Source organism: Myotis davidii, unplaced genomic scaffold, assembly GCF_000327345.1.
Source record: "Myotis davidii unplaced genomic scaffold, ASM32734v1 scaffold79, whole genome shotgun sequence".
Lineage (NCBI taxonomy): Eukaryota > Metazoa > Chordata > Mammalia > Chiroptera > Vespertilionidae > Myotis > Myotis davidii.
The window spans coordinates 7,416,661-7,442,690 of record NW_006294339.1 but is presented as its reverse complement, the minus strand read 5'-3'; the positions used below and the strand labels follow the sequence as shown (position 1 = coordinate 7,442,690).

Below are 26,030 nucleotides of genomic sequence, written 5' to 3'. Positions count from 1 at the left end.
TGGGCTTCATCTCCAATAGTGGGCTTGCAGGAGGCAGCCAATCAATGATTCTCTCTCATCACTGATGTTTCTATCTCTTTCTCTCTCTCCCTTAAATCAATAAAAATATTTTTTTAAAAATACTTAAAAAAAAACAGCATTAATACTGGCATAAAAAAAACAGACATAGAGATCAATGGAACAGAATAGACAGCCCAGAAATAACCCCATGCCTTTACAACAATTAATGCTTGAACAAAGGAGGCAAAAACATACAATGGGGTAAAGCTAGTCTATTAATAGAAGTGTTGGAAAATTGGACAGATGAATGCAAAAAAAATGAAACCAGACCATCTTCTTACACCACACACAAGAATAAACTAAAAATGGATTACAGACTTAAATGTTAGGCTCATAAAAATCCTAGAAGAAAACATAGGTAGTAAAATTATGGCCATTCCTTGTAGCAATATTTTTTCTGATATATCTCCTTGGGCAAGGGAAACAAAAGAAAAATGAACAAATAGAACTACATCAAACTTAGACATTTTTGCACAACAAAGGAAACCATCCATAAAATAAAAAGACAATCCACAGAAGGGGAGAACATAATTGCCGATACATTTGATAAGGGGTTAATATCCAAAACTTATAAAGAACTTATAAATGCAACACCAAATAAAAACAAGCAATCCAATTAAAGAGCAAAAAGGACATATGGCCAATAGACATATGAAACGATGCTCAAGTTCACTAATCATCAGATAGATGTAAAGTAACACCACAATGAGATATCAGAATGGCTATCATTAAGATATCAACAAATAAGGTGGGAATGAAGACTTAGTGCAGCCACTGTGGAAAGCAGTATGGAGATACTTCAAAAAATTAAAAATGGAACTGCCTTATGACCCAGTGATCCACTTCTGAAAATTTATCTGGAGAAACCAGAAACACTAATTCGAAAGAATATATACACCCCTGTGTTCACTGTAGTGTTATTTATAATAGCCAAGATTTGGAAGCAACCCAAGTGTCCATCAGCAGATGAGTGGATAAAACAGCTCTGGTACATTTACACAATGGAATACTAGTTGGCTATAAAAAAGAAAATTTTATCCTTAAGATAGCATGAATGGACCTGAAGAATATTATGCTAAGTGAAATAAGCCAGTCAGAGAGAAACAAGTACCATATGATTTCATTCATATGTGGAATCTAATGAATAAACTAAGATAACAAGCAAAACAGAGATAGACTCATAGATACAAGACTAACAGCTCAGGCATGGGAGTGGCTGGGGGATGGGAGAGGGATTGAGCCAAAAAAAAAAAAAGAACTCATGGACAACAGTGTGGTGATTGCATGGCAAGGAGGTAGTGGAGGTGGAGGAAGGTATAGAAGGATTAATGGTGATGGAAAAAAATAAAATAAAATAAAATAAAATACAATAAAATAAAATAAAATACATTTTTTAAAAGGGCCACAGAACAAAGAAAATAATCCATAGTCCTCTATATTAACCAGCAGGATAATTAACTCATGATGGAAAAGAGTCTGGGAACACTTCACAAGTAATTTCCTTTAAAGCCTTGTTAAATTAAGTCAGATTTTACCAAATAGAGCAGGGAAGGAAACAAAAGAGAACAAAAAGTTTGAAGGCATGAAAGAAACAAAGCATGTCTGAGGAGGGACTAGTTTTATGTGGTGAAGAATGGGGGGGGGGTCCTATAAATTGATTATTTTCTCATTTTAAATAAGCAGCATCTATGGTAGGTTGTGCTTGTATCAATATCTATTCTAGCTGATTAGAATAACCCAAAAGAACCATGAAATGCTACTTTTCTTAAAAACATCCTACAGATACTCAGAGTAAAAAAATAAAACACATTTCAAATTATTTTATACTATTTTTCTCCTTGTAAGAACAACTACTGAGGAGTAGTCCCTGGATTTAAAAAAAAATAATACACTAAAGACACACTGAGAGGCTTCAGGGAATATTAAAATAAATGCTGATTACTAGAAGCACTTCATGTTGCATTACACAGATATTCACATTTCTAAAGAAACCTTTATGGAACACAAATATAATGTTTTAACTCAAATAATGCAATTTTAAAAATATTTATGGACTGTTGCATGTACACTTCATGTGCTTTAAAGGTGAATGAGTCATGAAATCAATTTACTGATTTTGAAAAAGTAAAAATCAACTAAACACATTAAATTAAAATATATAGTTAATTGGGATTATGACCAACATTATTTTTAAAAAAACAGAGTATGACAGAAAATACCTGAATGCAATGCACACAGGGTAATTTGTTTACATATATGATGTGTGTATAGATTGATCTGTGGTATAAAATATTATTTTCATCAATGTTTCCTGATCAAAATGTTTGATGAACACTGTTCTAAACATCCAATCATTAGCTGAATTTCAACTCACCTTATTATACCAGGCAGAAACAATTAGTTTTTCTTCATAATCACGAAATTTTGCTACTTTACAGTCACTCTGGAAAAAGATATGAAGACTATTATAATCCCCCAAATAACCCCAAATTACTAAAAATAGTAATAACATTTCTTTGTATGCTCATTATTGAGAGAATTTGATGAATGTATTTTGAGGTATAAAAAACTGTCGAAATATAGACTCAATCATGGAGAAATGCACGTATAACTGCTTTATAAAGGAGTAAGATTGCGACTAGTAAATCTTTATTTCAGAAATTTTACTGGTAAAACAGGTATTAAAAAAACAAAAACAAAGCTCACAAAAACTAGTGATTCTTATGCTACTATCCTTTATATCTAGAAAAAAGTAACAACTGGTTTAGGTAACAAAACAGAGCTGCACCTATTTTGAAAAGTAAAAACTAAGAAGAAGGATGTAATAAAAAATATTCCAGAAAATCCTTTAAATCTCCTATAAAGCTTAGTGTGGGTTTTTATCTCTCAGTTCTTAATGACCTGTGTACTAGACTGCCTGTGGTCATAGTTACAAGCCACCTTAGTGACTGACATCCATTTCTTAATTACTCTAATACAACTACTTGTATTATTTTACTGAGTACCAGATATAGTTGATTCATTAAAAAAAATTATAACCTTAAAACATTTGAATGTTTTCACAGCAAGATGCTGATGACACAAAAAGCATACAGAAAATGAGGGAGGCAAGATGCCTTTCTTCTGGCTCACACCAGCTCCAGGCAAACACTCCCCAAGAAAGATGGCAGATAGAATAACTTCTGCTATTTACCTTATTCTTCTTTTTACTTCTTTCAGTGTACAGATAAATACACATAAATTAAAGGCCCAAATGCTGTGACTTAACTGTAGTTTTTCCTCAGAGCCCTAGAGGTAGAGGCACCACTCTGTCATCATACATGTTAGGGAGCTGCATTTCAAGCACCAACAATGCTGTCCATTCTCACTGGCTTTTGATGGGAAGTGAATAGTCAGAGCAACTTAGATTTCAGAGACTCAGTCCAAGTCTCGTTACTTGGACCAGAGAGGAAAGGTGATCACTTTTTTTAAAATTTTTTTTAGAGAGAGAGAGAAACATGGATGTGAGAGAAAAACATCGAATGGCTGCCTCCTGCACACCCCTTACAGGGATCAAGCTTTTAATCCAGGCATTGACTGCCCTGACTGGTAATCAAACCAGCAACCTTTAGGTGCATGGGATGACACCCAACTGAGCCACACTGACCAAGGAGAAAGATGATCACTTTAAGTTACTAATAAAGCTGACAACTTGGTTTCTCATTTATGTAATATTTAATGGTGGGAGTACAGAGATATAAGATACAGCCTCTCGCCTCAATTCACAGCCTTCTAGCCTAATTCAAAGAATGATACTGTGGAATGAATTCATGAGTTCACAGCACATGGACAAACTCTGGAGAGAGAATTAAGGGAACACATCTGAGTTGAATCCTCAAGAATGAATAGCATTTCTACAGAGAGATACCCGCTAACCAGTACTTTTTATAACAGCCAATATGGCCTGAACAGGAACTTATAGAAAGTACACATAAGACTGTTGTATATTCTGAGTATTCAAGTCTTTAAATCTTTAAACAAAATATTTTTACCACAGCCCTTATCTACTGGCTCAGAAATAACATGAAGAAAGTTATAAGTGAACATAAAATGTTTCTTTGAAATAAAGCATTCCTAATTGATTCAAATTATGAATTATGAGAATTTCAAGGTGAGTATATAGAATTCAACAGGGTTCTGCAATTATCCATATGTGATTATGAGGAAGTATACACTGACTTCAAGAATAACATCAAATCTTACCATAGTATTAAGAACAGTAGTTTTGTGAAGCACTTTGCAAAGTAGAACATGCCCAATATGAAAATCTAAGAATATACAATTTGATATTGACATACTTATACTTCACCCAGTTCATAAAAATAACATAACTGCTGATATAAAAATAACTCTAAAATTTAAAAATGTTACTACCATCATAACTTTGCATGGTCAGTAACAGACTGGCACTTTATTCAAGGGCTTCCTGGGATTTTGAAGTACTTCCTTCTCTCAGGAATTCCACCTAGTAAGTTTGTTTGGGTCCCCATGAGGATCAGGGAGAAGAGATAAGATAAATTTGGTGAACTGAATACAGTTCTCTACTTAAAGGTGAGCTTGGTTTCTTTCTTTCATTTCCTTTTTTTTTCTGAATGAACTCTCATCCACATAATTTTAAAAGGAGCATGATAGTGGAATCTATTAAAAACTTATGAGACATCCAGAGACTGGCTGTTAGGAGGGAGGGAGATACAATGCAGCAGGGAGCACAAACTGCAGAGACCAATATTGTGGGCCAGTGAGATGCTCTGCAATGACCATACAGTGCTAAAACAGAGTATTTCTAACTTCTTGCGAGACTTGATAATTAATGGCTAATATATGTCAATAGTTAATTATCAGGATTATACAGATTAATAAGAGGAAAGGTATGAATATGAAGTTTTACCTCCAGAATCTCAATTCTTCTCTCTTTCTCTGCCAACTGCTTTCTAAGCAGCATTATTTCAGCTGATGCTGGATTTAATTTAGGATCTAAAGTTTTTATAACCTGTTTAAAGAAAAAAAAAGTATGTTCACTTTATCTTATAAATTGTTGAAATATAAGAACACAGTCTACAAAATCAGTGTAAGTGGAAAATTATGCAGAAAGTGATCCAGCAACTAACTATAATTTGTCTCATAATTTAATTTGAATTACAAAATAACTTATTCTATAGGTGAGAAAGAGAATAAAAATTCAGTACAAAATGAAAAAATTCCCATCTCAAAATCAAATGTCCCTTCTCCAAGGCTCAATAATCAGGGATAGTTATTTGGCTGTATCAAACCTTGAGCACTGAAGTCTTGAAGCATATTAGAAATGAGGGAGGTAAGATGCCTTCTACTTTTATATGCCTTAAACATTTTTTAAAATGTTAAAATGAATTCAGTAATTATAGTGAAAACTGCTGACTGTACAAAGTAAGAGTAATACATACAAAAATTCTTAGCAACAATCTTTTTTACTATCTAGTTAAATGTACTAATTCAATACATAAGATCAATATAATAGATATTGGTGATTATTTTCTGCAAACACTGGGGTGCCAATCATATGAAATTACTAAAAGTTGAGTAAAACTCAGATGTTTTAGCACAATGTTGTTCTGAGACTTTGCTAAACTATGTATAAATCAATTTAGAAGCATCAGGAATAAATTACAGCAAAATCAAGTTGCCAGTAATAAAGTCACCTGTATATTGTAATTAAAAACCCATTAAAATATTTAAAATTATTTAATGAGTTAGGAAAATATTGTATGTAGTTACAGATGATAGAAAAAAAGAGTACAAAGATAATGTGCCTAATAATTTCTGCTGTTCATTCAAAATGATTTACTTAGTGCCAAAAGTGGCAGGCACAGTGACAGATGGGGGTACAGCAAGTTATGAGAGACTTGGTGCCTGCCCTCACGGGATTCACATCATACACACAACATACAGAGTTTAAATTATAATTTAATTACAAAGAAAAAAATCATAATCTGTTAACTCTAGTGATAAAAAGTATGCTTGTGACTTTTCTATATTTCTGAATTTTCTATAATGGACATATGTTACTATTTTAAACTCTCCCCCAAATAGTATAAGAGGGGAAAAAAATCATGTTTACCAAACAAGTATCATTTTTTTTAATGTGAATATTCAATGATGGCAAGAATATGGTATTTTGCCATTGCTCTGTTCAATTAATTATAGTCCTTTTAGAGTATCATTTAGAAATACAGAAAAAGCATCTTATTAAGAAGTTCTTAACCTTTGACCCAATAATTCTATTTCACCCATTAACCTAGGAACAAGGTTATGATAAACCAAAATAAGTCACAAGCTTTCTGAATAACTATGTTGCCTATAGCCTTATTTCTAGGAACAAAAAAAGAAAAAAGAATGGAAACAAGCTATTTTCAACAATAGGATGACAACTAAATAACTGTGATATATTATACAACTGAATATTATGTCACCATTCTTTTACTTTTGCCAAGTCTGTTCTGTAAGTGTGATATCTGTCTTGCTTAGTGCTGTACGACCACGGCTTAGCATAAGAGACACTCAATAAAAATCCAATTACATTTATATTCCATGAGGAAATTCTTTTAAGTTTAAAAAACACACAAATCATATATGTGTATATTATGGTAAAGAAACATAGAGAAATATCCATTGAAAAATATACAGTGTTAAGGTAGTATTTCAAAGGTTAACAGCAGTTGTATCTGGGAACCTTTCTATGCTTTATATTTTTACTAAAGACACTTACACTTCTGAAACAGAGAAACTGAACTGTGGCATGGACTACCTCCTGAGAAGCTGAGTGTGGCTATGTACCTGAGCTCTGCCCACTGAGGGGAGTGAAAGTGGTTTACACGGTTTCCAGGTCTGACCCCATGACCTACCTCCCACACAAGCTATGCTCACTCCCTCATCCACTAGTTGGAGAATGTCAAGTGAACTTGGGAACTGTATGTTGAAGAAGGTGGTGCCTCTCTCACTTTAAGACTGAATGACTGCATGGAGCAGAGTGCTTCCCCCACTGATGACTAGATTTCATGTAACATCCATCTTGCTAAGCTTTAAGAAGAGCTTGCAGTTTATCTGCTACTGCAGATACTATTTACACCTTAATGAATATTATATAAAACATTAAAAGGGCAGACATTAGCAATATTATAAAACTTCATCACAAAATTCTTTTTTTCATTCAGTAAATTGAAAACAATACATTGACATTTTGTGAAAGAACACTTATAATTGGGAAAATATATGGTATTCATGAAAATAAAAGATTTTATAAGAATATCACTTACAGATATTTAGTAAAGAATATAAATAAAAAGAATAATTAGTGTGGTGAACACTAGAACAGTATATAACTGACTAAGCTAGACTAAATGCTAAAATACTTTCAAACAAATTTAAAAAGCTAAATTTTCACAAAAGGCAAACATGCCTTCATTTTAAAGCTAACAATGCCGTATATCATAGTGGTCATTTTCTCTAAAGAGGTCACTGCTGTCCATGCTTAACTGTTTCTGTAAGCCATGTGGTCGTTTTACCTGAGGCTGATGAGTGAGAGAGAATGGGAGTACTGACCTAGGGAAGACAGAGAGTGGGTACAATCAGGTGGAACAGGCCTACTTAGCACCTGCGTCACAGAGATGGGAGCTCTGTAAGACAGATGACTCACATTTCTTGCTTTCTCTAAATACATTTTATATCGTTCCTCCATTGCTTTCATATCTTCATCTTTCTTCTGAAGAGCAGCTTCAAGTTCATTGATCTTTTGTGCTATTGTTGAAAATGAAAACAACCAATTACTCCCTGTTTAAAATATTCCATCCTCACACACAAAAATATACATTTATCACATTTATTTTCTAGGGACTCATAAAATAACTTAAAAGAGAAACCTTTTATTTATTGTTTGTAATGAATTTTTATCTAAAACTTTTGAATTGCAACCAATACATCCCTGATCATTTCATATTATTTTTGTCTTAAAAATACCTATAATCTGCTTTATTTAGCTATTTCTCTTCTTTCAATTAATTGTTTCAATGAGCAAACATACCGTACAATTTAAGCACAGCCATCGTGAGAAAAACATTCTTTTATACAATGTTTGAAGTTCATTTTAATCTGATTTTAAATCCTTTCATTTATTTATATTTTCATAGTATCAATGCTATATTACAAAATGTTTGATACTCCTATATATCATAAGTTCATTTTATTAGACTTACTTTTTTGCATCAACATTAGATCATTTATTACTTAAATCACTAAAAATTATAATAGCACTTATTTGCAATGTATCTATACTTTGTCCAAAAACTTATACATAATTCTTGTAATTTGTCAACTAAAAAGGGCAAGTCCTTAGAACCAGCTTTTTACAAATACCTACCATTCTGGTTTACATCTGGCTGAAGATCTTCAATGAGCTCTTGTTTCTTCTGTAATTCTTCATGTACCTCTGTTAGTTTTTCCCTAAGCAGTAGAAAGAAGAGCAAGGAGCTTTGGAGCCAAACAGATTTAAGAATGAAAACTGGTTTTCTGCCACATAACATTCGTGGACTGTGGGCTCGTCACTTTCTGATCCTTACTCTCCTCACCTATGAAATGGGAATAATATCTGCCAAATATTATGGGGATTGTTGTGAAGAGGTAAATTGGTTGGCACATGATGGGTGCTAAAAATGTGCAATATTCCCCCTACAACCTTTGCTTCCTAAGAAAGTTAAAAGAAGTATTTTATAGGATAAACATCCCTCATTTCCACATAATCTACTGCCGATATTGCCAGTTCTGTAAACTCTTCAATGGCATTAGTAAATGAAAAATGAGAGCATTGGGATCACTGGCAGGCAGGTTGAGCCTTCTAGCACATTTTTCTTTTCACTTTTTAATGGCAGTGGTGAACATTAAATTGGCATCAGGGTATTTGTTTTCATAAAACAAAATCAGAAAAGGGTATTAACTTTAGATCCTTTTAAAACCCTTCCCCTCACATATTTGAAATGAAATACCAATTTTACTTACATATGAGCTTCCAACTTCTGCTTTAGGTTGCTGGACTATAAAAATTAAAAACAGTTGCTGTAAGATAACTATTGTGGCAACAATAAATTTTCCAGACGTCAGAATCACTTTATCTCCTCTTGAAGGAGATATATTATTTAAAATATAAATATACTAAAAATTTGTATTTTTAATAATAAACTTTTAAAAACATAAAATTTAGGTATTTTTCACCTCAAAGGGAAAGAAGAATAGGAAATGAAATAAGAATACAATAGTAGAAAGAAAATGCTTCATATTTCTGAATATAATGCAAATACAATTTGAACTTGAAAAATAGAAAATGCAAGCTGAACGTGATATATGGAGGAGTATCAAACACTGAAATGGCTACAGAATCATTTATCCTATATAATAAAAGGCTAATATGCAAATTAACCAAATGGCAGAACGACCGGTTGCTATGACACACACTGACCACCAGGGAGCAGACACTCAATGCAGGAGCTGCCCCCTGGTGGTCAGTGCACTCCCACAGGGGGAGCGCCACTCAGCCAGAAGCTGGGCTCATGGCTAGCAAGCACAGCGGCGGTGGTGGGAGCCTCTCCCACCTCCGCAGCAGGGCTAAGCCATCAGTTGGACATCCCCCAAGGGCTCCTGGACTGCGAGAGGGTGTAGACAGGGCTGAGAGACCACCCCCTTTAAGTGCACGAATCTTGTGCACCAAGCCTCTAGTTTAAAATAAAATGTTTAAGATTTTAGGCCTTTAATGAAGAATGGACTGAAATAACTAACTTATCTTTATAATAAACCTTTATCATTATAAATGCAAACACTTTAATATTAATATAAAAATGAAGTCATTAGATTTTGTTAAAAAATCAAATTCAAAACATAAAATTTCCTCTTTAAAAAAAACACAGAAATGTAAATTGCAATAGTAGTTCTGTATCACCTACTAAATAGCTGTAGAGCTTAAAAATATATAATTTGAGCCCTGGTCAGTGTGGTTCAGAGGTTAGAGCATCGGCCTGTGGACCAAAGGGCCACAGGCCTGATTCCTAGTCAAGGGCATGTACCTAGATTTATAGTTTGTTCCCCAGCCCAGGTCAGGATGCATGTAGGAGGCAACTAATCAACGTGTCTCTCTCACATGATGTTTCTCTCTCTTCCCCCCCATCCCCAACTCATTTTCCTCCCTTCCTCCCACTCTCTCTGAAAATCAATGGAAAAAAATATCCTTGAAATATAATTTGGACACTAACACTATTTTTTAAAAGATAAAGAAATTTAAAATCTTAATCCAATATGTACTCCCCCAAATAGATCCAATTTTTCAATTATTCCCTAATGTGCCTTAAAATATATTTGTATTAGAGAGGTTACAATACCGTATATATGCACATATGAGATGCCGCCATGCATGAGACGATTTCTATTTTCCAAGCCCCCAGGAAAAAAAGAAAAAATCATATAAAGCATAAAAAAGACAGAAAGGAAATGTAACCCTTTCAATTTTCCTTTTCATCTCTTTATTCTTCTGAGTTTTCTCCCTCCTGCCCGCCCCCCAACAACACAGGTAGAATCACCTAACACTCCATCTAATCAATGTCTACCTAACACACAATTAGCCCTATCTTCTTGCTGTTTAGTTAAATACATCCCTCCCTCAATTATTACTTCTTTCTTTTTTCCCCTCTATACATAGAGATCCAACTATAGGAACACTGCTAAGTATATTTAGGCTGTTTGATCCTTTTTTAAAAAAAATGATTTGAGAGAGAGGAAGGGAGAGGAGAGGGAGAGAAAGTTAGAAATATCAATGATGAAAGAGAATCATTGATCAGCTGCCTCCTGCACACCCCCCAATCGGATGGAGACTGCAACCCAGGCATGTGCCATGACCAGAAATCTAACCATGACCTCCTGGTTCATGGGTAAATGCTCAACCACTGAGACACACCAGCCACGCTGTTTGATCTTTTTTAAGTTCTTTTTTTAAGTTCTCTTATTTCTGCTCTCAAATATATGCTATCAAAATCCATTAGAAATGGCAAGGTCATGAGCTAGAATGGAAGGGGCAATGTCTTCAAGAATGCATTAAGGTTTCTGTCCTTTTGAGGTCTGTTCTTTTGGTAGAAATCATTTTCTCATTCTTCTTTTTCTTATTAAAAGTTTTCCTCAATTCTAGCTGATGCTTACTCTCACTAGAGTTTGTCTCAGGCCAGCCCTGTTGGGTTCCCAGCAGAACTGGGAAAGCCTCAACTGCAGCAGGTCTCAGTCAGGAATTGCTATGAACATAGTATTAGCTGTTGAAGTAGGACAGTTAGAAATCACCTTCCAATACAAATGATCAATTTACAGGTTCCAAATTGGCAAAATCACTGCATCTGTTATGCAAATATATACGGTATTTAAGGGTGTCATCAATGATAAGGTTAGCACTTTCAAATACAAGGTTAATTTGGGCATCAGGACCTAACAGAGAGGCCAAAGAGCAGAATCACCATAATTTTTCAGGTACTTACACTTTCTCCTTCAGACTTGGAGCCTTGTTCCTGTAAAGACTTCTGGAGATCTTCAATCTGCTGCTGCAATTCTTGGATGCGCTCTTTGCTCAGCCTATTTTAAGATGAATCATATGGGTTTATTTGTATTGAAAGTCAAAGTAGTTAAGGATCTAAAGAGGTGCATTTATGCAATGCAACTTAAACTATGTATTTACTAGCAATAACAGATGCTGAACAATGTTCTGTGGTGAGGTATAATATACAGTATATAGGAGGCTACTTTCAAGGAAATATTTAATAAAAGATGACATTTTTATCCTGCAAGCATATTTACCCACATTTAAAATTTTAAGGTACTTTATGTGTCAGTAGTAAAAATACAACATTTCTACACTGTACTTACCGGAATAAAAATTAGAAAACTAGCTTGCTTTTCCTACAGTTGCATTTTTAATGAATGGAAACTAGGTTTCCTTTTCCTATTTCAGATTTCACAGTGTACTAAAAGAGGAAGGTCACTATTTTCCAATCATTTATTCATGACTTGTTATTTAAATTAAAGAGATTGGCACTACCAACTAATGTATATTTTTTTACTTGCCATAATCTCATTTCTTGAAAACCTGCTTTAGAGTTACCATAGTTGGAAGTTACCAGAAAGAGGAGTATCTGTCTGACTTTCTTCACATAGTTATCGCATAATATAATAATTATCTATTGATACATCTAGCTTCCTATATTAATTCTCTAAAAGCTAAAAATTAGTATCTCCAGTTTCAATTGATATTAAACTGTGTCAGTAATATTTAATGGTCTCTTCAGAAAGCCAAAATGCATTCTTCATTTTACCACAGCTGATGTAATGTGTGCATACAAGTATGAGAGACAAGGTTAAAGTGTCTCAGATTCCTGTGGTTTCTAAAATCCAGTGGAGGTTGGTCAAGTACATTTAAAAACCTTCACTCCAAATATACTATTTATAAAGGGAAGATTAATATAGTGGTTAAAAGCACAGACTCAGGAATCAGATTGACAGAGGGTCAATGTAGGATCCACAATTACCAGCTGTGTAACTCTGGGCAAGCTGCTTAATCTCCTTGTAGTTCACTTCCTTACCCATAAAACAGTGGTAATCATACCTATTACTTCATAAAGTTATTATGAGGATTTACTAAGTTAATACCAAAATGTGCTTAGAAATGTGCCTGGCATATAGTAACCACTATATTAAATGTCATACCTACATATATAAAAGCCAAGCGACCGGAACAGCAGAACAACTGGCACTATGATGAGCACTGTGGCAGCCAACCAGCCCAATGGGGGCCCCAATCGGCCCCCCAAACCTCCTGTGGCCCCTCTCCCGACTGGCACCCCCAACCCCGATCAGGGGTGGGGCCGGCCAGCCTACTACCCGCAGCCCACTCCTGGCCGGCCTTGCCCTGATTGCCTCCCCACAACCCTGATCAGGGGCAGGGCCGACGGCCAACCTCCTGCTGGCCTGGCCCTGATCGGGCCCCCATCAGGGCGGGCCAGCCGGACCCCACCCATGCACAAATTCGTATACCGGGCCTCTAGCTTTTTTTAATAATATAATATTTGAACACCTCTCATTGGTATTATATAAGTAAACCATTTCTGTAATCCTCATAACTTGCAAATGGGTATCACCTCCAAGATACCAAGTGTGTATTTAAGTAACTTGCTCAGAACCAAATAATTAACAAGTTTAAAAAGAAGTGGGATTCAAATTTGACAACACAATCTATGCCCATCTCTGCACCAGACTGCAGTAGAAAGCCAGGTTGTCATCTATTCATCTGTTATATTTTCTCTAAATTGTGAAGACATGCAAACAAAATTCAAGGATAAGCAACCTGGTTAACAGAGTTTGCTAAAAGTAAATGGTAGTGAGAGACTAAAAACAACAACAAAAATTTATCTTCTAAAAATCCTAATTAGCCCTAGCCAGTTTGGCTCAGTGGATAGAGCATCGGCCTACAGACTGAAGGGTCCTGGGTTCGATTCTGGTCAAGGGTACATGCCTGGGCTGTGGGCTTGATCCCCAGTAGGGGGCATGCAGGAGGCAGCCGATCAATGATTCTCTCTCATCATTGATGTTTCTATCTCTCTCTCTCCCTTCCTCTCTGAAATCAATAAAAATATATTTTAAAAAAATCCTAATTATGTGAACTACAGTGATATTTTCCACTTCTGTGAACCACAATTTTGTGGTTGGTAATTAAATCACCGTGACTTATTCACAGTGAAGGAGCATGTCACCTTTGCTCTGTTTCCAGTTCGTTCATCTTGCGGTGCTTCTGCTCTAGCTGCTCCTGTAGTTCTTCAATGCGTTGGTTCTCAGTACCTTCCTGCTGCAGGCGAAGCATCTTATTTTCATGTTGCAGTCGAATAAACACCTCCCTAATGTTGACAAGTATAATTTGTTTTTCAATTGTTTCACTGAGGCCCCCACTCCAAGTGCACAAATTGTTTTAATTGTTTAAAAATTGTTTTATAAGAAGTTTTACATTCTTAACTTTCTAAAAAGGGAAATGCCTGGCAACTCAATAGCTGTCATTTTAAAATTTTACCAAAGCTTCTGAAAGGTTTTAAAGAAAAAACTATGTACATTTTAAGACTATGTCTCAAAAACAATTAGTAAATATTTTAAAGGTAAAGATGTAAGATTATGCTACATATTGTTAAATGACTATGCAAATTCCTGAAATACTTTGTATTATTTTAATTTTACAATTTAGAAACTATTTACCAAAGCTAATATAGAGCATATTCTTAAAGAACACGTAAAGGAAAAGTAATAGATTTAAGAAACCACAGTTGGTACACAATTTTTAAATACACTTTTATGATAATTGCAGTCATATGACTATCTCTAGATATTTTTGTTTTAGAGAAAAAAATTATTAAAGACTTACATACACATGGTTTTTAAATACAAATGATAGAAATTATCCTATATAATAAAAGGCTAATATGCAAATTGTCCCCTCGGGAGTTTGACCACTCGCTATGACGTGTGCTGACCACCAGGGGGCAGCATGGAATGAAGGAAGGCCCCATCCGGCAGTCTGGGAAAGGAAGGCCCTGGCCAGCAGCCGGCAGCCTAGGGAAGGAAATCCCCGATGGGTTCTGATCAACAGCCAGGCCTAGGGACCCTACCCATGCATGAATTTCATGCACCAGGCCTCTAGTCCTATATAATAAAAGGGTAATATGCAAATTGATCGTAACAGCAGAACATTTGGGAAAGACTGGTCACTATGACACTCACTGACCACCAGGGGGCAGATGTTCAATGCAGGAGGTACCCCCTGGTGGTCAGTGCGCTCCCACAGCGGGAGCTCTGCTCAGCCACAAGCTAGGCTGATGGCTGTCAGCACAGCGGTGGTGGCGGGAGCCTCTCCTGCCTCCTCAGCAGCACTAAGGATGTCCAACTGCAGCTTAGACCTGCTCCCCTCTGGCAAGTGGACATCCCCCTAGGGCTCCCGGGCTGCCAGAGGAATGTCTGACTGCCAGCTTAGGCCTGATCCCCCAGGGAGTGGGCCTAAACTAGCAGGTTGACATCCCCGAGGGGTTCCAGGCTGCAAGAGGGCACCGGCAGGGCTCAAAGTGCACTCCAAGTGCACAAATTTTTGTGCACCGGGCCTCTAGTATTAAATAAAAAAGTAACTATCAACAATAAAAATATATTTAAAAATGAAAATAATGCAGGCATACCTGCTCCCCTCCTAAGTCCCATTCCCCAAAAGCAACCACTATCAATCTCAATTTTTAGTCTTCTGAATGCTAGCACTATAACCTTAAAAAATAGGCTCATATGGCCATTTAAAAAATATTAATAATATCACTAGATATTGACTAAAAAGTACAAATGGTTTCCTGTCTAGCATGACCAAAAACTGAAATAAAAATCAACAACATTGTAAACATTATGCTTAGTGAAAGAAGCCAGTCACAAAAGGCCACATATTGTATGATTCCATGTATATAAAATATCCATTACAGGCAAATTGAGAGACAAAAGTAGATAACTGGTTGCCTGAGGATGGACGTAGAGAAGAGGCAGGAGTGGGGAATAATTGCTATTTATATAAAGGTATATTTTGGAGGAATAAAAATGTTCTGAAATTTTACAGCAATAATTGTTGCACAGTGTGTGACTATTTTGAAACCCACCAAATTCTACACTTTTAAATAGGTGAATCTCAATAAAGCCATTTAAATAGAGTTTGCAGTACTGAACAAATACAGCTGTCATCAAAGAAAGGACAAGCATAAAAATGCCAGATTAGTCAAATGTCTAAGTAAACATAGCACTAAAATCCCAAGATAAAAGATGGGTCAAGAGGAACCTCTAAAATTTGTAATTTAACTTCTGCTTAATCCTCCTTCTATTATTGGCAGCTCCTCTCCTTTTCTTTTTACCACCTGGATTTGAATGCCATGTATTAAGATTTTTCGTAGAGTTTGAAAGAATAAAGAAAAAAAGTTCAACACAATAAAGGTCATGCTATAAAAACTAGAATAAGTGAGTTAGTTTGTGAAATTTTACTTATGATAAATTTGAAACTGGTATAGTAGCAATAACAAGCTGACTTAGAAAGCTTAAGCAGCGCTGGTTGGTACTGCTCAATGGATAGAGTGGTGGCCCAAGCACCAAAGGGTCAAGGGTTCAATTCTCAGTCAAGGGCATATACCTGCATTGCAGGTTCAATCTGTACCTGGTTGGGGTACTGCGTGCAGGAGGCAACCAATAGATGTTTGTATCTGTCTTCCGTCCTTCCCTTCCTTCTCTTCCCTCCATCCCTCCCTCCCTCTCTAAAAACCAATGGGAAAAATATTCTTGGATGAGGACTAACAACGAAAAGACATCATATTTCTAATATTAAGTATAGATTATCAATTAATAAAAACAAATTTACCTATATTCCACTGGCATAATCTCAGCAGCAAGATTCTCATAAGTTTTTGCAGCAGATGCATCTAAATAACAACAAAATAGAGGAATAATTCAGTATTTCTACCATTAAAAAAAAAAACGCGTTTCTAAATTCAACAAAATTTACCTGTTTGGTTTAGGTGATCCTGTTGTACTTGTGAACACCGAAGCTCTTCATTCGTTTCTTTCAGGGTATCACGCTGTTCTATTAGTCTCTAAAAAAAATTGTTCATATAAACAAAATTTTTAATTATGCCCACAGGTGGTATACTTTATACTTACAATAATTTAATTTGATAATTATTGCTTATTTAATTAAAAATGGCAATGTTTTAGTTTTAGTTTTAGTGCTGAGGGGTAATTTTCTCTTGTATAAATCACATAACTATATAGTTTTTGTATAACCCAAAGCTTATGATCTCCCTATTAGTTTGTCTCTGAACCAAATGAATGTAATTATGCAACACAGTAAAAATATACAACTGCAGAGTAATAAAAAAAGCATGGAGTTTGGAGGCAAATAGACTGTGGCTTGAATTCCAGTTTCACTCCTTCCTAGCTATATTATCTGGGGCAAGAGATGTGACTCTCTGGTTTTAGTATCCTCATCATCAAAACAGGAATACTGACATATACAAACCCTTGCAAAGGTGTTTTGAGCAACCAATAAGATAATGTTTATCAAGTACATGAAATATAGTTTTATGTGTACAAGATGCTGGAGAATTGTTATTTCTTTTTATCACTGGAGTGAAACTCTACTGAAAAAGTGATAAGTAGCATCCTGGAAGTATGAATTTGTGGCTTAATATCTAAAAATCATTGCAATTACTAACCACACTACTAAGTAACCACATTAATACAATAAAAGACAAAAATCACATATCTCAATGAACCAGAAAATGCAAGAATATGCAACAAACTAGGAATAAAGACTAGTCAACTCCATAAATGCTATCTACAAAACAAAACAACAGAAATAAAAAATCATGGCTAAAATGTGCTTAATGGTGAAAGAATGAATGCTTTCTCCTAATATTAGAACCAAAAGAATGATGGCCGCTCTTGACACGTCTATTCAACATAATACTCAAGGTTCTGGTCAGGACAATTTGACAAGAAAAAGAAAAAGGCATTCAAACTGCAAAGCAAAAAACAAAACTATTCCTCTTTGTAGATGTCCTAATCTTGTATCTAGAAAATCCTAGAGAACCCAGTAAAAACTATTAGAAATACAAAGTGAATTCCACAAAATTGCAAAATGCAATATCAATGTACAATAATAAGTTGTATTTCTGTATATTAGCAATAAAAATGAAAAAGAAAATAATTTCATTCATAATAGCAACAAAAATAACAAAACACTCAGAATAAAAATTTAAAAAGTCCAAATCTTATATAATAAAAACTATAAAACATTGTTGAAAGAAGCTAAAAACCAAAATAAATAGAATGTGATCCAACATTTAAGGATGAGAAACTTAATACCATTAAGGTGGCAATGTTTCCAAACTGATCTACAGATTCAGACAATTCCATCTTTAAAAAGAACTTGGAGAGCTCATACTTGCCAATTTTAAAACTTAGTGGTACTAGCATCAAGCTAGACATATAATCAGTGACAAATAACTGAAAGTCCAGAAATAAACTCTTACATTTATGGTTAAAATTATTTTTACTTTTAATAATCAATCAATAGCTATTAATTTTGTCCCCCAAAATTGAGTAGATAGTACATTCCCTCTTCTCCCACCTCTCCCACTCCTATGCTGCCTAGTTTCCCTCATTAGCATCTTGCATTAGTATAGTTACTTGTAAGAAAAATGAACCAATATTGATACACTATTACTACTAACTAATGATGACAGTTTACATTAGGTTTAACGCTGCTTTACTTTTATGAGTTTTGACAAATGTACTAGTATAACATATCCATCATTACAGTCTCATGGCCAATTCATTTTTTAAAAAATATATTTTATTGATTTTTTTATAGAGAGAAAGGGAAAGGGAGAGGGATAGAGAGTTTGAAACATCGATGAGAGGAACATTGATCAGCTGACTCCTGCACACCCCCCACTGGGGATGTGCCTGCAACCAAGGTACATGCCCGTGACGAGAATTGAACCTGGGACCCTTGAGTCCGCAGGATGACGCTCTATCCACTGAGCCAAACCGGTCAGGGCTCCAATTCATTTTTAACATCGGTACCAAAACAATACAGTGGAGGAAAGAACAGTCTTATCAACAAATCGTGCTAGGACACTTACACCATATCCAAAAATTAACTAAAAATTGATCAGACTAAATATAAAACCAATAAATATAAATATAAAAGAAAACACAGGAGTAAATGTTTATATCCTCAAATTACTCAATGCTTTCACAGAAACACTACCCACAAAAGCACATGTAACAAGAGGAAAAAAAAGATAATTGTGACTTCATCAAATAAAAATTATTCTGTAAACAGTAACATCAAAGAAAGTGAGAAGATAATGCACAGACTAACAGAAAAATATTTTTAAGTCATATATCTGAGAAGGATATGTATCTAGAATATAAAAAGAAGTTTAAAAATCAATAATTAAAAAGCAATTAATGTACATCAAAATGAGCAAAAAATTTGAAGAGACATTTCTCCAAGGGAGATATTCAAATGGCCAATAAGCACATGAAAAGATGCACAATAGCATTAGTTATTAGGAACCTACAGATCAAAACCACGATGACATACCACTTCATACCTAGGAGGATAATTAAAACTAAAAATAGTAAGTATTGGTAAGGATGTGTAGAAACTGGAACCTTCAAAAACTGCTGGTGGGAGGAAAAAATGGTTCATACACTTTAGAAAACAGTCTAGTTCTTTAAACAGTTAAACTTAGTTATCACATGACCAAGCAATACCATTCCATACTCAAAAAATGATACGCCCAAATAAAAAACTTGTATATAAATGTTCATGGCCACATTATCTGTTTAACAATGAAAAAGTAGAAATGGCCCAAAAGTCCATAAACTGATGAACAGATAAATAAAGTGTGGTATATCCATACAATGGAGTATTACTCAGCAGTAAAAATGAAGCACTGATACATACTACCACATGGATGAACCTTGAAAGCATTATACTAACTATGGAACCAAGTCACAAGACCACCAAGTGTATGATTACATATTCTGGATAGACTAGACCAGTGGTTCTCAACCTTCCTAATGCTGCGACCCTTTAATACAGTTCCTTATGTTGTGGGGACCCCCAATTTCATTGTTACAAATTGAACATAATTAAAGCATAGCGATTCATCACAAAAACAATATGTAATTATACATGTGTTTTCCTATGGTCTTAGGCGACCCTGTGAAAGGGTCGTTCGACCCCCAAAGGGGTCGCAACCCACAGGTTGAGAAAAGCTGGACTAGACAAATCTATAGAGACAGATTACTGATTGCAACAGCTGGGGAGAGGGCCTAAGCTGTCAGTCAGACATCCACCAAGGGCTCCCGGATTATCAAATGACACAGGCTGGGCTGAGGGACCCCCCGAGTGTACAAATTTCGTGCACCAGGCTTCTAGTATCTTAATAAAGCTGCTAAAAACTGCATCTATGGTCCTCATTTTCAAGGAGTTGATAGTCCTGAGTTGAAAAACATTAAACCAAGACGTATGACCTTGGCTCTGTCACTTGATTTTCCCTTGTGAAGGAAACTATCAAAACTGCACGAAGAATTTTTACAAGACTTTCTTTTACACCAACAACTTCAATTTGAAGAAAGACAGAAGAATTGGTTGATATCACTTCTATTCTTAGAACAGCGGGATCACATTAAAATCTAAAAGCAAACAGACATTTTACTTATCAATTATAGTGACGTTTACCTCTTTTTCCTTAAGTAAAGCTTCATGTTTTTCTTCAAGTCGCTTCATTTCAAATGCTAGTGTGTCAGCCCTTTTGGATTCAGAGGAAAGTTTACTGTGTAGATCCTGAACCTTTTGTCAGAAACAAAAGTAAAACACAAGAATATATGATAATGATCATTTGATTTCAGAGCTCAATAAATGAAAAACTGATTGTAAATAAAATTATAGCAAGACTACAATCTAAGTCTAAACATTTGTGGAAATAGCATGTAGATAAGAAGATTTAAAATAAATTTTAAAACACCCAAGTAACAAGTTAGACAAAATACACAATCAGCCTTTTATTGTTTCCATAGGGTGGATGATAAATAACAACAGAATATTTTGGGTTATAGTCCCATTATCTAGGCTTTTATCACTGGTTACCAAAAATCTTAAAAAAAATAAACTATCCAAAAATATATATATATATATGCTCAGATCCAATAAAATGTAGAAGACCTAGATAACTCACACTCAATGATCAACCCCTGAACTGAAATTATACATAGAAGAAATTTATCATAAGTTCATAGTTTACTATAGGCAATGTTTCTTCACTTCTGTGCAAATGGAATAACCAAGTTGAGGTCTTTATATTTTAATGATTAAAAAAATTATTTTCTTACCTGTCTCTTGTATGTTTCTAATTGTGTACGTGCTGCATTTGCCTTCTTTAATTCTTCTTCTAAACTGACTGTATTGTGCATATACATCATGTTTGTTTCCTGCAACGTTTTCACCTGCTTCCGAAGGTCATTCAGATCTTGTAGCTTCTGACGATATATCTCAACTGTGGACTCCAACTTATTTGCTTTATCAGAGGTAGCCCTATAATAATAAAGACAAAACAATACTGTGTCAAAACTAGCAATGCACATCATTTTCTTCTGGCTGAAAAATTAGTCTTTCAAATAAACTCTCAATTGGCAAAAAAAAAAAAAAAAAGGAAAGAAACAAAGAGAGACAGAATAATAAACTTTGTGAGAACTCTGGAACTGGACTCAGGCATAACACTGTCTATAATTCAGCCTGTTTGTTACAAAGGCTTTTTTTAAAAAGGCTTCAAATTTGACACACTAAATAAAACTGTTTCAAGAACTAGCATGCTGTATAAAAAGAATGGGTTTGTAAATATAATTGAATAATTCTGAGCTACTCTGTAGATTATGGACCAATTGTGCTTTGTGCATAAATAACATTTAATATAGTTTTATTTCAAGTAACTGATATGCATTGGAGGTTAATTCAACTTATACTTTGTCTCATAAAGCATTTCCCTTTAGACTTGTGCTTACCTGACCAATTGAGCCAGAACAAAAATAAACAAACAAACCAAATTAATTCACCCTCAGGTGCAGGTTCAAATAACTAGTTATACAGATTTTGTTTCAAATAGACATTAAAAACTGTGCATCAAAATGGCTAATTAAGAAAATGTAACAGAAAATATAAATAGCACGTGGATAGTCTATTTATTTAGGCAACATTTTATAGGCCAAAGGTAAATATAAATTTTATATTTTCAAATACAATTAAGAGAACCCGGGGGTGATCCTGAAATAAATGTTAGTATTCTTATCTGTATTTATCTATTTATTTTAGCAAATACCAAAATGTGGATTGTGACAGTGTGCATTTCCTTACATAAAAATTCGACAGGATAAACTAATGAGTAGATAGAGGTCAAGATAAATGTACCTGAAAGTAACTCAGCTTTTAAGAAAAACAAACTATTAAGGAACTTTTAAGAAAAAAAGTTATCATTTTGTTTAGGCTTATCAGTTCTAATATAAAATAGTCCTAAGAAGAATTGAGTATTATTTTTAAGTTGCAATTATCACCAATAAGCCTTAAAGAAGAGTAGGAGTTTGGATAAAAATTGATTAATACTCCATGTAGGGGTAACTGAGAATCACTGATTAAAATATGGAATACTGAAATGAGTAAGTAAGGACTTAGAAGTGACAATCCTACTTAGGCATGCCATACCTAAGAACATCAATTTCATCTTTCAGGGCTCTTGTTTCCTCAGCAAGACTAGTCAATTCATCATTCCTATGCTGAAATTCAATTAATTGCTTTTCAAGTTCTTCACAGTGAACACGGTAATCATCTTTTGCAGCTTCAAGCCTTGCATAAAGAAAACAAATTAGATATTAATAATTCAATTTCCATCATTTACTTTCTCACTGAGACTTGAGGTTAATAAGACTTACTTCTATATTATTTTAAATCCCACATTCAAAGAAGAAAGACTAAAGAAATAAGATACTTTGGAGTACTTGCTTTTCAAATAGACTTGAGAAGTAAATAATGTTCTGAATTTTCATTTTCACTTCTGAAACATTGTGTTTGGTTATCTCTAGTCCAAACAGGAATTTAATTTCAAAAGGTGAAGAGAATGCATAGATATATATTAAAATTATTCAAAAATATAGCATATAAAGTAGCAAAATATTAACTCTTTGTAGACTGGGATAAATTAACGATTAATACTCAAGCCCTACTGCAACAACAAAAACTGAAGTGACAATACAGTGATTAAAATCAAATATTAAAAAATTAGTCGATCAATCCCAAAAAATGCAGCAAAGGAAGAAAAAACAAAAGAATAGATATGAAAAATAAAAATGGCATGTTGACAAACAGACCTAAATACAACCATATCAAAAATTACATGGAAGCAAAAGGACTAAATGCATCAATCCTAATTACAAGAGACATATTAAACATAAAGACACAATTAAATTTAAAAAGATAAAAAAAATATCATGCAAACAGTAAGAGAAAGCTGGGGTGATTATGTTACTAGAAACAATAAATTTTAAGACAAAAGGTATTACCAAAGGTAAAGAAATATTTCATAATTATAAAAGGCTTAATTTAGCAGAAGGTATATAAACGTATATATACCTAAAAACAGTTTTAACGTACATGAAGCAAAACTGACAAAATCAAAATTAGAAAACCACAAATCCATAATCATTGTTGAAAATTTTAAACACCAGTCTCCTAATAAATGATAGAACTAAAGAAAAATATCAGTAAAAATATATAAGAGATCTGGATAACACTATTAACTAGCTTGATTTAACTGACATTTATAAAACGTATGTCAAAAACTACAGAACACACATTATTTGCAAGTACACATGGAATACTGACCACACTAAAACATATGATGAGCAATAAAAAAGGATCAGAAATACCAGAAGGTTGAAATCTCATGGAATATGTTCTCTAATGACAAAGAAATTAAATTAAAAACCAGTCACAATAAGAAACCTAGGCCCAGCCAGCATGGCTCAGTGGTTGAGTGTCGACCTATAAACCAGGAGATCACGGTTCAATTCTTGGTCAAGGCATATATGCCCGAGTTGCAGTGTACTGGGAGCAGCCGATGCAGGAGGCAGCCGATCCTTGATTCTCTCTCATCATTGATGTTTCTATCTCCCTCTCCCTCTCTCTCTCCCTTCCTCTCTGAAATCAATAAAAATATAAAAAATAAAAGAAAATGGATAAACGAAGTGTGATATAATGCGGAATAATTCCATATCTACACTAAGACAAAGATGCTAATTGACCGTACCTTTGCTATGCCCTAAGCCACACCCACCAGCCAATCAGAGAGACTATATGCAAATTAACCCAACCAAGATGGTGGATGGCAGCCACAGAGCTGGAGCCCAGGCGATGGAGGAAGCCAAGCTTCCTGCCTGCCGCCTACCTGAGCCGGCTGTGGCTTCAGCTCATGGCAACAAAGTTTCAATTATAGAAGACAAAAAAATCCCAGATATCTACTTCCAGCCAGCCTCCACTGGGAGCTTGGGTGGCTGGGGGTTGTGGCCAGCCTGCAAACAGCCATCAGCCCCTAACCCAGGCTGGACACCCCCCTGGTGGTCAGTGCACTCCCACAGACGGAGTTCTGCTCAGCAACAAGACAGGCTGACAGCTGCCAGTACAGCGGTGGTGGTGGGAGCCTCTCCCGCCTCCTCAGCAGCACTAAGAATGTCCAACTGCAGCTTAGGCCTGCTCCCCACTAGCGAGTGGACATCCTCCGAGGGCTCCTGGGCTGCCAGAGGGATTTCTGACTGCCAGCTTAGGCCCAATCCCCAGGGAGTGGGCCTAAGCCAGCAGGTGGTCATCCCCCAAGGGGCCCCAGACTGCAAGAGGGCACAGGCCGGGCTGAGGGCCTACCCCCCAAGTGCACAAATTTTTGTGCACTGGGCCTCTAGTAATAGAATAATACTCAGCAAGAAAATAAATTATTGATACATTCAACATGAATCTCACAAACATGCTAATAAACAAAAGAAATCAGTCACCAAAGAGTTCACACTGCATGATTCAATGTATGGAGAATTCTAGATGAGAGAAAAGAAATCCATGGTGAAAAATAATCAGAAGAAAAAGTAAATAGCTCTGGAAGGTAGGACTGACTGGGAAGAAGCATAAGGAAACTCTCCGCAGTGACAGAAATAATTTACCTGATGATAAAAGTCTGAGTTACACAAATGTAGGCATTTGTTAAAACATGTCAAATTGTGCTTAGTATTTCTCATTTCACAATATGTAAATGTTATCTTATAAAAAGAACTGTAAACATACCAAAGTCTATTATTAGCCTGCATTAGCAATACTTAAATTATTTTCTGTGTATTTTGGGGTTGAATAAATATACTGAGGAAAATGTAAGGCAGGTTTCTGGCTGTTGGAGTAGGAAGTTACCATATCAAAATGGAGATTAGAATGAACCCTGAAGTCATTGGACTAGAATAAAAGAGGTCAATATAAACTGATTTCCCCAGTTATTATCAAGTTCCCTGTACTAAATAAGAAATGACCCATTCTCACTAGGCTTCAGCAATCCCTCCTTTAAACTCCCAGTGAACTTGCCTGTGATCTTCATTTGGCGCTTATCACATGTTATTTTGAATGGTTTATATATGTATCCCACTTGCCTTACTGGATTATAAACCCTGTGAGGTCAGCAGTTGGTATTTCAGTAGCTTACTCAGTGTCCTAAACATGCTTTATAATTTTTACAATTTTTTAGCTATCAGCTTAATAAAACTCTATAGACTGATTTCAACTAAAAATGCTACCTGAAGTTTTCTTCCTGTAATTGCTCTAGTTGTAACTGTGCATGAAAAAACTTTTTTGCAACCATTGTATTTGGATCATCAAAAGATCCATCCAACTGGTCAAGTTTTTCATTCATCATTGCATTCTCAGAAACCAGTGAATTCTTTTCATCTTGAAGTGCAGTCACCTACAAAAAGACAAATACACAAATATAAGCATCAATAGTAAAAACCTTGAAGTCCAGAGTTTTAAGTTCTAATTCTGCCAAACCCATTAAATTTGCTTGAGCAAGATAATTCCTAGGACCCTTCCAACTCTAGAATTCTGGGTCTAAGAGGTTCCAAACATAAGAAATCAGATTAATTAGATTAATATACAGAAAACAGAGTACATACACGTGTACACACACACACACACACACACACACACATACACACACACTCTAGAGGCCCAGTGCACAAAA

General features: G+C 35.1%; 1 protein-coding gene across 1 annotated transcript in view; it reads right to left on the bottom strand.

Annotated features, from left to right (window-relative positions):
• HOOK1 (hook microtubule-tethering protein 1) overlaps positions 1 to 26,030 on the bottom strand; it is a 59,159-nt gene that overhangs the window by 3,874 nt on the left and 29,255 nt on the right. The window contains exons 9-21 of the mRNA XM_006768377.2: positions 25,588 to 25,754; positions 22,472 to 22,612; positions 21,109 to 21,310; positions 20,459 to 20,569; positions 16,703 to 16,790; positions 16,559 to 16,619; positions 13,896 to 14,036; positions 11,631 to 11,724; positions 9,124 to 9,158; positions 8,489 to 8,571; positions 7,769 to 7,869; positions 4,988 to 5,089; positions 2,435 to 2,503 (exon numbers count right to left, since the gene is read on the bottom strand). Coding sequence (XP_006768440.2) covers positions 2,435 to 2,503; positions 4,988 to 5,089; positions 7,769 to 7,869; positions 8,489 to 8,571; positions 9,124 to 9,158; positions 11,631 to 11,724; positions 13,896 to 14,036; positions 16,559 to 16,619; positions 16,703 to 16,790; positions 20,459 to 20,569; positions 21,109 to 21,310; positions 22,472 to 22,612; positions 25,588 to 25,754 — 1,395 coding nt within the window. The remainder of the gene's footprint in view (positions 1 to 2,434; positions 2,504 to 4,987; positions 5,090 to 7,768; positions 7,870 to 8,488; positions 8,572 to 9,123; positions 9,159 to 11,630; positions 11,725 to 13,895; positions 14,037 to 16,558; positions 16,620 to 16,702; positions 16,791 to 20,458; positions 20,570 to 21,108; positions 21,311 to 22,471; positions 22,613 to 25,587; positions 25,755 to 26,030) is intronic.